The sequence below is a fragment of the Falco peregrinus genome, chromosome 2, assembly GCF_023634155.1.
Source record: "Falco peregrinus isolate bFalPer1 chromosome 2, bFalPer1.pri, whole genome shotgun sequence".
NCBI lineage: Eukaryota > Metazoa > Chordata > Aves > Falconiformes > Falconidae > Falco > Falco peregrinus.
Window position 1 is genome coordinate 95,815,994 of NC_073722.1, and position 13,832 is coordinate 95,829,825.

Below are 13,832 nucleotides of genomic sequence, written 5' to 3' on the forward strand. Positions count from 1 at the left end.
CCATTATTATTTTTATTTTAATTATATGACACTTTGTTGGGTATTTACACGCCCCCCCCATCCCCAAAATACCCTTTTCTAGCTTTTGTTCGCCCTCTGCACAAAGCAGTTTTCCTTGAAAGAGATGGGGAGAGCAGTCCTGTTTGCATTCGGTCTGGAAGGCCATCTAGTGACACAACCGTGCAGGAGAAAATACAAACCCGAGTTGTGATTTTTTTTTTTTTCCCCTTAGTTGAATTAAATGATCTTGCTACACTCAAGCATGCCCTTGGGGGTTTGTTGCTATTCCCACAAGTGGTATTTTCAAAGATTTCAGAGTCAGTTTTGATTTCTTAAGAGCTAACGGGGTTTATTTGAGACGGAGCACACTTTTGACCCCTGCTAGGAAAGAAATATTTTTTTTTTTTGTGCAGAATGGTGGTAGACTGGCACTTGAGCAGGTCTGATGTGAACACAGTGTCACTCCTCTGACCTTGTCGGAGCTCAGTGTGTCCGGCTGTTGTGATCCCCTGCCTTCCATGCTACAAAACAATGCCAAGTAGGTGCCTGTGACCGCCACATCTCTACAATTAAAATGTAAAATTTCAGTTTATTTTCATTGCAGCTCAGCTTGGATGGGCTGGGACTGGTGAACACACAATGAGCAGAGCTGTCGGCTCCTGCTCAAGCAATACAGCAGAATACAGGCAGAGTCAGTGCTGCTCCAGGTGCCAGCAACAAGAGGCATTTCAGGGGGTGTCCGAGGGGGTCTCTGCCTCCCCCTCACCACGGCCAGCCCTGCACGCTCTCCCCTTGGCCATCATGATGGGGATCCACTGCTGCAGATGTTGAGGATGGACTGGACGATGTCTTCTCAGCTGCTGGTGGCTTGGGGTGAACCAAGACAGAGCCTGAGATCCAAAGGGCCTCCCTGGAGGAACTGGGGAGGCCGGGGAGGGGAGGCTGCTGGTGCCACAGCTGCTGGATGGGGTTGAGCACCCAAGCGTGGGTAGCATGGCGGGCGGGTGGGCAGCACAAGGCCCAGCGGCCCCAGGTGGATGGAGGCCTTGGTGGCACCGGCAGGACGGGGCTGTGGGGAGGGACGCCTGTGAGGAGCTGATGCCACTGGAGGATTTGGAGCCGCTGCGGGGGTTCGGGGCTACCAAGGGGGTTTGAGGCCACTGGGGGGGTTCGAAGCCATCAGGGGGCTTGGGGTTGCTGGGGGAGATTTGGGGCCTCCGGGGGAATTCGGGGCCACGGGGGGGGGGGGTGGTTCATGGCTGCTGAGGGGGCTCGGGGCCACTGAGGGGTTTGAGGCTGCCGAGGGGGTTTGGGGCCGCCGGGGGGGGGGGGCTTGAGGCCACCAGGGGGGCTCAGGGCCTCCAAGGGGGATTCAGGGCCACCAGGGGGGTTTGGGGCTACCAAGGGGGCTCGAGGCCACCAGGAGATTCAGGGCCACCGAAGGGGTTCAAGGCTGCCGAGAGAGCTCGGGGCACTGAGGGGTTTGAGGCCACCAGGAGGGCTTGGGGTAGCAGGGGGGGTCAGGGCCACCAGGCGGGTTTGAGGCCACCAGGAGGGCTCGGGGTAGCAGGGGGGGTCGGGGCCACCGGGCGGGTTTGAGGCCACCAGGAGGGCTCGGGGTAGCAGGGGGGGTCGGGGCCACCGAAGGGGTGCAGGGCCACCGAGGGGTTCGAGGCCGCCGAGGGGAATTCAGGGCCACCAGGAGGGTTCGGGGCTACCAGGGGAAATCGAGGCCGCCAGGGGAGCTCGGGGCCGCCGGGGGGGGCCGAGGCCGCCGAGGGGGCTCGGGGGAGCAGCACCCCCGGGCCCTCCGCGTGGTGAGGCGGCGGCGCGGCCCGGGCGGGGCCCTGACGCACCTGAGGCGGCGGCGCCCGCGGCGCGGCCAATCCCCCGGCGGGGCGCAGTTGGCGCTGCCCGCCCCGGGGCGCCTGTCGCGCTGAGGCGGCCCGGGGCAGCCGCGTCCCGCCCGGCCCCGCTCCGCTCCATGGCGGCGGCCAACGGGGCCCTGGCCGAGGGCGCGGCGGCGGGTTCCCGCGGCAGCGCGGCCGCCCCGTCGGGCAGGAGGGAGCTGAAGGTGGTGATCGTGGGGGACGGCGGCTGCGGGAAGACGTCGCTGCTGATGGTGTACGCCAAGGGCACCTTCCCCGAGGTGAGGGGCCGGGGGCGCGGGGGCTGGGGCCCGCCCGGCGCTGCCTGCCTGCCCCTGCCTGCAGCTGCTTCTCCCTTTGCAGCAATACGCGCCGTCCGTCTTCGAGAAGTATACTACCAGCGTGACGGTGGGCAAGAAGGAGGTCACCCTGACCCTGTACGACACGGCAGGTAAGGGCTTCCTCACCTCGGGCGGCCCCGCTACCAGCCCCGGCGGTGCGGTCACAGGGCACAGGGCACAGGGCACAGGGCACAGGGCACGGTGCTGAGCCCCAGCCCGGCCCCCGCGCCTCGGAATTTCAGTCAAACAAGCACAAACTGCTTCAACCGGTGTAAAATGCTGGTCCTGTGAACGTGCCTGTATTTCTGTTCCAGCACCTGTTGCTATGTCAGCTTAAACCAGACCAATACCTGAAGGCTGTAAAGCTGGACATATTCTCAAATTGCTTTTATGCAAGCGTACTTTTAACGTGATAGCGTGGTTAAGGCTGCAAGAGGTTAAAGTACAAACAAATCAACAACCGTTACCTGTTGCAAGCATAAATGTGCATGACAGAAAAAAAGAGGCCCCTTGTCTGCTGGCAGTGCTGGCCCTGCATTCGTTCATTATCTTAACAACCCAGTTTATTGAGAAAATCGCATCAGATAGCGAACATATCTGAAGGTATTAAAACCCATTTCCCAGATGGAAAGCATAATACAATCAACTGGGAAAATATTTTAATCTCCTGCCACGTGTGATCGACTAGTTAACGAGAAAAAGGCTGGTTTGTGTTCAGAATAAAAAGGCTGTAGCAGTAAAAGCCGTTTGAAAATGCTGGTAGTTTGCTTGGGTTCATTTGAGGAACTTGTGAAATGGTTTGTGTTCAACTTAATTCAAAGTACCTAGTCTCTTGTTATCCAGCTGCGTTCCTAAATGAGCCCTAAAATTGACACATGCTCTGTTTCAGCTCTGTAAATCATCTGTTTCTGCTCAAGCCTGTGGAGTTGTTCCAAATTTACACCAACATAAATAAGAACTGAATGCAGTCCATGCTAATTTTTAATAGTAGTAAAACGCGCTTATCTTTTTGCAAACTGTACACGATATCTGAATAGATAATTTTCAAGTTTTTTAATCTAGAAGTGAATTTTATTGCTAATCTTTAGTGCAGTATAGTAAGATCCTGAGTACCCAATTTGCCAATATATCTTCTTGTGTCAATTTTACTGTTCTCAAGTCAAGATCTGTTATCAAGATTTGGATAATGTAGCTTCTACTGAATGGCACGGCTTTTGTGTTTGAGTCTTAAAGGAAGAGAGAAGAGCTGAAATCTAGTGTAAGCAACCAAAGAGGGATTTCCTTAATACACTGTGGTGGCACAAAGGACTTGCCACAGTGAACTTGTCTAGTTTTTGTGTTTGTTCACTGTCAGTGTGGCATTTTTGCCTGTCACGCATTTCTTGATAACATGGCTGGCTTTCATTTAACATTACCGTGCTGCAGCTTCCAACGTTTGCTTTTCGAGTCTCTTCCGGGCTTTAAAGAACATGGGCTGGATCCAGAAATGGCGGTACGTAGGGCAGGTTCAGTAATGCAGCACTAAACTCTCGCAAGCCTGACATAAGTGCTCAGCTTCTTGCATCATGCAGGGAGTTCAGCTCTGCGCAAGACCTACAGCTGCCAGCAGCCTCGAGAGTGCTTGCTGAACCGGGCACTGGTGGCTTACCATAGAATAGTTTGGGCTGGAAGTGAACTTTAAAGGCCATCTACTCCAACCCTGCCCCAGTGAATGCAGGCACCTTCAACTAGATCAGGTGGCTCAGAGCCCCATCCAGCATGATCTTAAATGTTTCCAGGGGTGAGGCATCTACCACCTCTCTGGTCAACCTGTGCCAGTGTCTCACCACCCTCACTGTAGAAGATGTCTTCCTTACATCTAGTGTAAATCTACCCTGTTTTAGTTTAAAACCATTACCCCTTGTCCTACTGCAACAGGCCCTGCTAAAAAGTTTGGCTCCAGTTTTACCTTGTTTCCTTGTTCAGGTGTGCAACTTTAGCAGAAAGCATCTACCATTCTGCCCTTCCACATTTAGTTTACAACTATAAATAAGAGCACTGGGACATATTTTGTGTCTCATAAGACAATTCAGGAAGTGGAGATACCATTGTTGTGTAATTGGTAGAGCTCTTTGCCATGAAAGAACAATTGCTTTCCATCTCTCGTCTGGAAACCTTGAAACCAAACATATTTCACCTCCCAAAACAGCATCATAACCACCAGGCTAGAAGTTGCTAGAGGCTGCTGACACTTGTCTCCTCCCTTCCTATTAAATCTGTTTTGCTTTGCATGAGACACATGAAGATTATGAGGTGCGGAGAAAGGGGGGACATTGCCACCTTGGTTAAAGCATTTGCTTGGGATGGAGAAAGACTTGAGTTTTTGTTCTTTTTCAGAGCTGCTTACATAGTTTTATGTTACAGATCTGTATCATACTCTGTAATTCAAGCAGCTTTTCATCCTCTTTCTGAAGCTGGAAGTTACACTAGAGGAAGAACTCACCTGAGTACATACTTTAATCCCATCCTGTTTTTAATAATAGAAAACTGATGTTGAGTTCCTTAAGGTCTGGACTAGGACCAAAAGCTAGGTCCTGTCCTCTGAGTTCAAATTGTGCAGTAAGAACAAGGGGACTGTCCGGAGTTTCAGCTCAGTGTTCTGGAGACAGGAGAGCTCCTGTCCTGCTGTGTGGATGCAGCACGGGAGATGCAGTTTTGGAATCGGTGTTTCACTATGTTGACTTGCTTTTGTCATATCATGCAGCAGCAGCTCATTAAATTTCTCTCTCAGCTGGGTGATGATGCTCTGGGGTAAGCATACAGCAGCAATTGCAGCTTAAAGAGGAGTCTAAACATAACAGCTTATTACTGGAAGTGGAGTGGTGCAGCCATATTGGCCGTGTGTTATGAGTCCTCTTCTGAATTACTGAACTGCTTGAATTGGCCCTGCTCTTCTCTAAAATCCTAAGACAGCTTGTGTTTTGCTTCTTAGTCTGAAAGGTTCCCAAATCATTCAAATTATCATAAAATTATTTAAATGTGATCAAAAGGATGCTAAACTATTTCTGAGGTGAAGGTCTTCAACTAATTGCTGTGTAGCAGTGCAGGAGAGAAGGCAAAGCAGTTCTCCTAAAAAGTGTCACAGGATCTTCATGATGGACCCATTGCAGAAAGGACTGCAATATTTTTAGGATCTTACTAAGCGCAACAGTTGCATGTACTTCAGCATCATGGGAGGGTAAAGGACAGGTTCAGCTCTGTTTAAACTGTGTAACTGTTTAAAGGTAGAAGGATTCTTTGTATTCTCAAGTTCTGTGCAGTGCAGCTTGAGAGTTTGAGCTTGTCCTCCTTAGGGAAGGAGAAGGACACAAAGAACCTAAGAATCAAACATTTAAAGCTACAAAAGTTATTTTTTTTTCTTGACAAGAATTCTGGTAACAAACGAAGTTAATAAGTTAGTCTAAAATAGGCTAGAAAAACAACTTTTGTGAGACTTTTATACTATGTTACTCTGTCCTTGTCAGAGACACCTCTTGCTGTCACAGGAAGTTGGCGGTATGTATACGCAGTGAGTAAAGGCTTTGTAATATCATTTGTCTCGTCTGCGAACAGGCTTTGCAGCTGCTTATTCAATTAAAAGTTTCCATTTCTTGCTGTGCTTGATAGAGGCCAAGGCATTGAGAGGTAAATTAACTCTGGTTTTTTTACATACTACGGGAGCAGTGTTGATGCTTTCGCTGGCAGTTCAGACACGAGGTTCAATTTCTGATGCTGTTCAGTGCAGGACTTCTCAGACCAAAGAGCAGAGCTCTGTTGGGCGTGGAAGGCTGAGGAGGAAGTAAATGCCTCATCATTGTGGGTGCTCGCTCTCTGACTGGCAGGAAGCACACATGAAGCCTGCAGCGGGGTTTTTCAGGTCTGTAATGACAGATGTGTGGCAGTCTGAGGCCTTAAGAGAAATTTTAAAAGCCAGTATATGTAAGAATAATTTTTCAGAACTTTGAAAAGGAGGGTGTGCCTGAGGAAGACAAAAAACCCCCAGCTTTAATTGAAGTGTGCCCCCCGCCAAGCGTCCTTTTCTACTGATTTCTACTCTTCTACTGTCCTCTTCAACTGCCAAGAATGCCCGTTTCCCAATTTTTTTTCAAGTGAGTAGTGAAAAATCATAACTGGCAAGCTAATAACCGTGGTATGCCCACAGAGCCTGCAGAATAACAAATCAAAGATAATTAGGTGCCTTTCTGTGTGCCTGTGAGGGCTTGCCATTGCAGGTTCCATGTCAATCCTGAACCACGAGAGTGGAGTTGCAGCTGACATGCAGCCATCCGCAGGAAGCGGTAGGCTGCTCTGGACCGGCTGGCAGGATATTACATTCTTCCGTACCCGTTGGCGGCGATGGGCAGCGCTGCTGTACCTTAGGGCAGCATGTCCTGGCAGGCTCCTAGGCTGCCGAGTCTTGACTCTTGTCCTTTACCCTCTCCTGGCAATGACGTGGGTGCTGAGCTCCTTTACAGACTAAGCAGTGGACAGGCTGGCACTTCTTTGGTGGCAAACTGGCAAACAGGTGAGGAAGAGCAGTGGTGAACATGCATGTCAGACAGAGACCTGTGGTTTCACTTCTTCTCCCATTCGCCTTCAGCCGTTGCCTGAGGTACCACCCCACCGCAGGGCCCAACTACAGCGATGTGGGTTATGCAACACATCACAGAGGCATGCAGGACTGTGGTCTTTGCAAAGAATTAGCAAATTTTAGGTTAATTCAGCTGGGCAAAGTTTTTTCTTCAAGAACAAACAAACAGACAAGGTCTCCGATGCTACAGTGAGTTGAGGAAAGCGGAGGAGAGTCACAGATACACTCACATGTAGGCATATATTTACCTGATTCTTTCACAGCATGATTTTTTTAATTGGGGAAAGAATACAGCTACCTATGCTTGATGAAGTACACTCAGGGGTTTTGCATATACATGAAGTTACTGCTTAGGTCTACCCCTGTTCCTTCATTTTAAAACTCTTCTACTAGAAGACCTAAATCTGTGCCAAATTAGCTCTGACCACAGACTGAGCAGCTTTACAGAGAAATAGTCTCCCAAGGCCCTTCCTTGCATTTCATCAGCAGCACTTAAGGACAGGAGGTGAAAGGGATTGTTTTCGGTGAGAAGGACATCAATGTTTAGACACAGCTTGATCTGGGTCCTGTTACATCCTCAGCAACAGAAGAACTGCATCTGAGCTCTTAAAGCACAGCTTCCTCTCCTTCCAAGTGAGTGCTGCAATCATCCGACCATCATACAAGTTAAGCAATTACCATCTAACCTTCCCCCTGTGGTCTCTGCGCTATACCTTGTTTGGTGCTCTGTATTTGAAATTCCAAATGTGCATGGAGCCACATTTTATTCAGCAGCGTTTTCTCATGCACTTATTTTCTCAGTTTGCTTAAGGAACCCAAACAACTGCACAGCTAGTTCTGAAGATGAAGGTGCAGCAGTTCACTGGGGCATATCTATAGTTTTTGACTTGCGATACAGCATATTTGTGTCACATCAGACACCTCTTCTGTTATCCCATGCAGGAGAGTATGAATTTAACTCTATGTTCTGATTTCAAGCAAATGAACACGTTTCTTCCAATGGGACAGTCCTGACTGCCTCAAATTGCCAGCAATAACTTGGAAGACCTTTTGATTTTTACAGGCTACATTAGTAGAAGCTCAGAGGCTTGAACTTGAACAGGGAAAATCATACACAGCACTTAGCACTAGAGAAAGTTAGGAAGAAAAAAAAAAGTTTGGCACCTGATGTGTTTAATGCATTTAGAGGATTATCTCAGCAACAAGATGGTAAATCAGTTGCAAACAAGTAGGGCTAAGCAGTACAGTCTTTGCTCTGAATGTTTGTACAATATGGATAATTTTGTCAGTTGTGTATTATTTCTGGATTAAACCTTGAGGGAATCAGTCCTTCTTTGTTCTGCACCTCACCCACAGAGCACACTGTTCTTGTGAAAGCTCCAATACAGAACGGTCCAAACCCAAGAGTCCTGTTTTTACAAATATCTCGAACAAACTGAGTAATGGTTTATCCAGGAGGGATTGCCTATATCTAGTAATTACTGCTTTTTTGAACTTAATCTTTCAAAGCAAGACCTCTTCAGACCCTGGCACGGTGATTACTGCGAAGTCATATGTATGGCAAGGGGAAGGAGTACAGGTCTGAAGTAAATTAGCTTCCTCTTGTCAGATCACGTGCTAGAATATCCCTCATAAGAAGTATGACAAATCCCCTGCTTTTCCAGAATTCAGCAGCATCCCTAAGATGAGCTCTGTAGTCCTGCTTCAAAGACCAGTTAAGCCTGGCTCATGTTGCAGCATGTCTTGTAAAAATCACGTGCATGCTGCTACAGCGAGCAGCGGTGCTAAAGGCACGGTGTGCTAATCGCTGCTTCCTCTCAGGTCACTGGGCTGGGAAAAGCAAGTTTACTACTAAGATTTTTACTTCAGCATTTGTGTCTAGCAAATATGGCATTTCTACTTCTCACAGCATCGCACGTACAAATGTATTTGGGAGAATGGAGCTACTGCCAAATTGCAAAAATTTTAATCGATAACTGTCAAATTCCTCTTGCCGATTTTGTTTCTGAGCAGCAATTTAGTGATCGGCGATTGAAGTGCTTCTAAGTACTTGGACGAAGCAGGCTTTTTATTAAAACTTGCCAAGGACATGTTTTATATTCTATTTACTTGTTAGTGAAAAGGACTCTCCTGCACTTCAGAGAAGGAATTTTACAAGTACAGAAAACCTGCAGTCTGTGCAATTGCAGTGCCATTGTTCTTGATTTCAAACATGTATCTTTACATATTCCCATCATACTGCTTAAGGACAGAGATTTCTTTTATCCAAAACATTTTCTGTGTTTCAGGGCAGGAGGATTACGATCGGCTACGACCGCTTTCTTACCAGAACACAAACGTCGTGTTAATTTGTTACGATGTCATGAACCCCACTAGCTATGATAATGTAGCAGCTAAGGTAAGAGACTTTTGTAATTGCTTCAACCTTTCAAACAAATTATATGCACCCGATACATGACAAGATGTCAGATTAAAAAAGCTGACGCTTTTAATGTCGTGTACCCTGGGCGTGTAGATGCACAGATCACTCATCACGCACTGAGCTGCAGGTCACAGACCTTAGACCTTGAGCTCACCTCTCCGCAGCTCCTAAGGGCTCAGAACTGGGGTCAGCTCTGCAGCACACTAAAACGCTAAAAAGATCAAACACCAGCAGTGAAATCACTGCTTTATCTGTAGCCATGTCACACAACCAGCATTGCACACAAACATTTTAGATTCAAGTCTACTTCCATCACATGCATATTTAACTACAGGGGAGGGATGCAGGCAACCACTTGCCAGTACTAGGAGTTCTGTAATGCTCCAAAGTAGCAGCTGACATTCCTGTACACTGCACCAGCAAAACAAAGCAAGACTCGGTCCAAATTCCGCTCTTAAATACAACTTCAGAGGAGCTCTTCTGAATTTAAACAGATGTTAAGTAAGCACTTTGGCATAGCGACAGATGCCACCTATGTTTTTATAAATCAGCTGACTTTAGGTAGGACTTCTGAATATTTCTGTAATGTAAATAGTGCATGTTGGGTCCCTGCCACTAGATTAACGACTTTTTTGCAGCATATATTAAATGCTGGTTCAGTTCCTTGGCTTTATTGTTTTGATTTCAGGAAAAAAAAAAAAAGCAAGCGGCATATATAAAAGATTCTTTTTTTTCTACCATCAGTGGTATCCTGAAGTGAATCACTTCTGCCGAGGTGTCCCGCTTGTACTGATCGGCTGCAAGACAGACCTTAGGAAAGACAAAGAACAGCTGCGCAAGCTCAGGGCTTCTAAGCAGGAACCCATTACTTACAACCAGGTAAGTACAAGTGCAGTTAAAGCTGTGTCCTCTTTGCAAGAGAGAAAGCACGCCTACTTCAGCAGCATTGCTCCTCACCAGTACAGTCACAGATGCTCCAAAACTAGCTGATCACAGTGCCCAGATAAATTATTGACAGTCAGCACTTGGAGGGGTTTCTGTAAGTCCTTTTGGGAAGTGGTGCATTTTTAGAACTAAAGTAAAGAGAAATTTGGTATCTTGGTGTGACTGAAAGGACGCTACTAGCTATGCCTTCTATGCTCATTACATCTCATTCTTGTTTTCTTTCACAGCTGGGTTATTACTGTTGTTACTGTAAGTCTTAACAAGGTTGTTGGACTCCCTCCTTCATAATTTTTATTAGCATACATTGCTCCCATCACTGGTGCTTTGATCAGGACTGTGATAAAGACTGGAGATGCTAGGTTATACATTACAGGATTAAAAATACTGACTGTTCTGGAAAAAAATGTGTTTCGTAAACCCTTTTTAAAAATAAATCCTTTCAAGGATAATAGAAAAAACATCTGCAAGGCTTCTCTAACATAAGAGACTTTTCTTTGAAGTCTCTAGAAGGGATCTTAAAAAAAATTATTTACATATTATCAAATGATTTCAATGCAGTGAGACAAGTAGTGTTACATCACCGGCATAGCTGCCCTAGGCACAGGAGAAACAATGATGGAACAACTTGTCCCATGTCATACAAGACCTTTCTGCTCTGGTCTCCCAATTTTTAATTTTTTTTCTTTAAACTACACAGCCATCCTTCTCATCTCATCTCAGAGCAAGAACAGCAGCTTTCAAACTGTTTGATGCGCAAGTCCAGGGAACAGGGTTAAGTGTACTAAACCCTTGAACGAATCAGTACTTTTTCTAAACAGCATGAAAAGAAGCTGTAACTGCATCACCACTAAACCTCGCTGGGACTTTTGGCTTGTCTTCCTTGCACACAAGATGAGATCCCCATCCTATTGCTTTGTGAGCAGATGCAGATTGTCCCTCATTTGCATTAATAACTGCCCTTCATTACCCTCACACATGAGTTCCAGAGCAAGCAACAGACACTTTTGGCGAGTGCTGACGTCTCATGCGATTACATTCCAGGGCCCACATGATGTACAAACTTTGTCTCCTGCTTGAGCCCTCCAGCCTGGTTTTTCTTCCCTTAAATATACACTACCTCAGTCTTTTACAGCTGATGGCATCTTGAGTCACGCGACACGATGCTTCCAATGCCAAGCACAGAGGAGCTGAACAGTATCTGCCAGCACTGCAGCTTGCAAACAACTGGAAGGAGACAAACTGCTTAAATATGCTGAAGAAAAATCCCCCTATAGAAGCCTGAGTGCTCAAGTGACCCCACTCTAAGGGCTTATAATGTGATAAATGCAGTTTGTGAGCTGTGGGTTGCACACCTGGAATTCACACTCCAAGGCTCACAGGCATTCAAAACTGGGGGCAGACTGCAATGACAATAAAAAGATCACTAGCAAAGTAAGAAATCACTGTAGTGATTTCACGCAGCCAGGACTGCATGCAAATGTTTGATTCTAGTCTGTTTGCATTGCATGCGTTTGGGTGAGACTGAGAAGCGCAGGTGCCCATTTCTGTATCGGAGGATTTCAGCTGAGCCCTTGTGACACTCCAAAGCAAAAGTCAGGGTTCCTGCATGTGCACCAGCAAAATAAGGCATGGCTTTGGTCCAGATTCTGCTCTTGCATGTGACATTCATTACTAAAGGTGACATCATGTAATAGTTAAGGTCAGACCTCAAAAAATATTGCCGTGTAGAGACCTTAACCTCACTTAAGTATCTACCTCAGCATTTCTTTTAAACAAATTTAATACTGAGAATATTTTTACACGATCAGCAATCTACATCTGTAGAGACTCTTAATACTGAACTGTTAGGCCAGGCTCTAGATCAACATAGGGGGAAATAAACTAGTTTATTTAACAGCACCTCAGTTTATTACCAATGCCACTTACATTCTAGCACTATACTCAGAGCCAGCTTCTTTCTCCCTGACCTCATGATACGAAGATGTACCAAATAATTCCCTTTCTTTCCCATCTCGCCTTTCTTCTCTCACAGTTTGGGTTTACATCTCCTCTTACCTTTTGTTCTTCCCAGGGGGAAGCAGTTTGTCAGCAGATCAATGCAGAAATTTATCTGGAGTGCTCAGCAAAATGTCGTGAAAACATAGAAAATGTTTTTAAAGAAGCAACAATCATTGCACTGAATGCCATGAAAAAAGCCAAGCGCCAAAAGAAACGGACAGTGTGCTCAGTGTTATGATCTGGACTGCAAGAGAGCATCGACTGCACAACAGCCAAGCAATCCAGATTTTTAAAACCAGCTTAACTTCAAAGACGCTTTTTTCATTATGTTTGCATTCCCAGAACAATGTTTATTTTAAAATGTATTTTTTAATATTTTTTGCACTTTCATTGCACTGCCCTCATAAAATTTTCAAAGCTCTTTATCAAGGTTAACTGATGCTCATGCCTTTGTCCATCTGGCTTTGGCTCCTAACTGCAAATGACCAGCAGTCAGGTCTTGGACTCTATTTAAATTGCAATGAACAGCAGCTGCCACTATATGACTTCATGTTGTTTGGTTTTTTCCCCTCTGCAAAATAATTGTGGAATGTTACAGCTACAATTTACTGTCTTTTTCAAGCAGAAAAGCCACATCTTTTGGAACAATTGGTTAGAGTAGCTTATCGGGCACCTATGAAGAGACAGAAATGGAAGTTCTGTCTTAAATATTTAATTTACAGCGCTGAAAGTTATAAGTACTCCAGGCAGCTACTACGTGTAATGTAAAGTCAGTTTTACAATAAATTTATATAGCTTATGTAATACATGAAAGATGCAAATATTGGTGCATGCTAGGGGAAATACTTGACTCATGCTCATTAACTGATGAAAACCTCTCTACTTCTACAAATTGAAGTTTTCCCTTTTGTGATGAAGGTGTCAGTTTGAGGGCTGCTCCGACTGTGCAACCAATACACGTGCCGCAAATTTTCTCATCTTTTGCACATCCCATGCAGTGAGATCTCAGATTTCAGAAGCAATTGCTAGTTTGTACCCATCATAAACCAAACCCATGAGGGGGAAGGAGGATTGTGCGGTACAGGTGTTGCCAAAAGTTTTCTGCGTAAGGCAAACTGCAGCCCATCCTAAGGGAGAATACACAGAACTTGTGTAATGGTAAGAAGAAACAACATTTTGCCAACAAGTTTAGGCAGTGCACGCCAGGAGTCTAATAATAGACAAATATTGCACATATAGAGCCTGGTAACTGTACATCATCCATATTTCATGCAACTTCATCCTCTGCTGGTTACGTGACCAGCTGGTGAAAAACTGGTTTGGAGCAAGCTATTATTTTACACTCAGGGTAAGAGATCTTTATCCTTGAAGTCTTTTGTTTTCTTTCTTCCCCTAACTTGTTTTCATTTAATTAAGGTTTGTGAATCCCTACAAGTTAAAAATGGAAATGAAAAAAAAAAAGTTACAAGTTTGTGCACATCTCTGACTACAGAAAAACAATGAAGAATTGTGCAGCCTTTTCTCCACGCGAAGACATTTCTCAGTAAAAAGACACAGAACCACCCATCCCTTTACCCAGCATGAAACTGAAACAACGCACAGGAAGTTACCATGTTTACCCTCAGCTCTGGGGCCGGATCTTTCTTGGT

At 45.9% G+C, this 13,832-nt stretch overlaps 1 protein-coding gene across 2 annotated transcripts; it reads left to right on the forward strand.

Moving 5' to 3' along the window:
- The first annotated feature begins 1,849 nt into the window (after positions 1-1,849).
- RHOF (ras homolog family member F, filopodia associated) lies at positions 1,850-12,725 on the forward strand. Of its 2 annotated transcripts, none has more exons than XM_055795880.1 (5): positions 1,850-2,149; positions 2,232-2,319; positions 9,107-9,216; positions 9,985-10,119; positions 10,883-11,037. In XM_055795880.1, the coding sequence occupies exons 1-5, from the start codon at positions 1,985-1,987 to the stop codon at positions 10,976-10,978; spliced, it is 594 nt and encodes a 197-aa protein (XP_055651855.1). In that variant the 5' UTR covers positions 1,850-1,984; the 3' UTR covers positions 10,979-11,037. The 2 variants fall into 2 exon arrangements, with proteins under 2 accessions (XP_055651855.1, XP_013154751.2); XM_013299297.3 differs by lacking the exon at positions 10,883-11,037 and adding an exon at positions 12,257-12,725 and having other exon boundaries at positions 1,882-2,149.
- Positions 12,726-13,832: the final 1,107 nt, after the last annotated feature.

Excerpts from the sequence above, each read along its gene's own strand:
- RHOF (XM_013299297.3), top strand. The coding sequence starts at position 1,985 with ATGGCGGCGGCCAACGGGGCCCTGGCCGAGGGCGCGGCGGCGGGTTCC. Across the intron at positions 2,150-2,231 it reads CCAAGGGCACCTTCCCCGAG|CAATACGCGCCGTCCGTCTT; the intron begins GTGAGGGGCCGG and ends CTCCCTTTGCAG. Across the intron at positions 2,320-9,106 it reads GACCCTGTACGACACGGCAG|GGCAGGAGGATTACGATCGG; the intron begins GTAAGGGCTTCC and ends TCTGTGTTTCAG.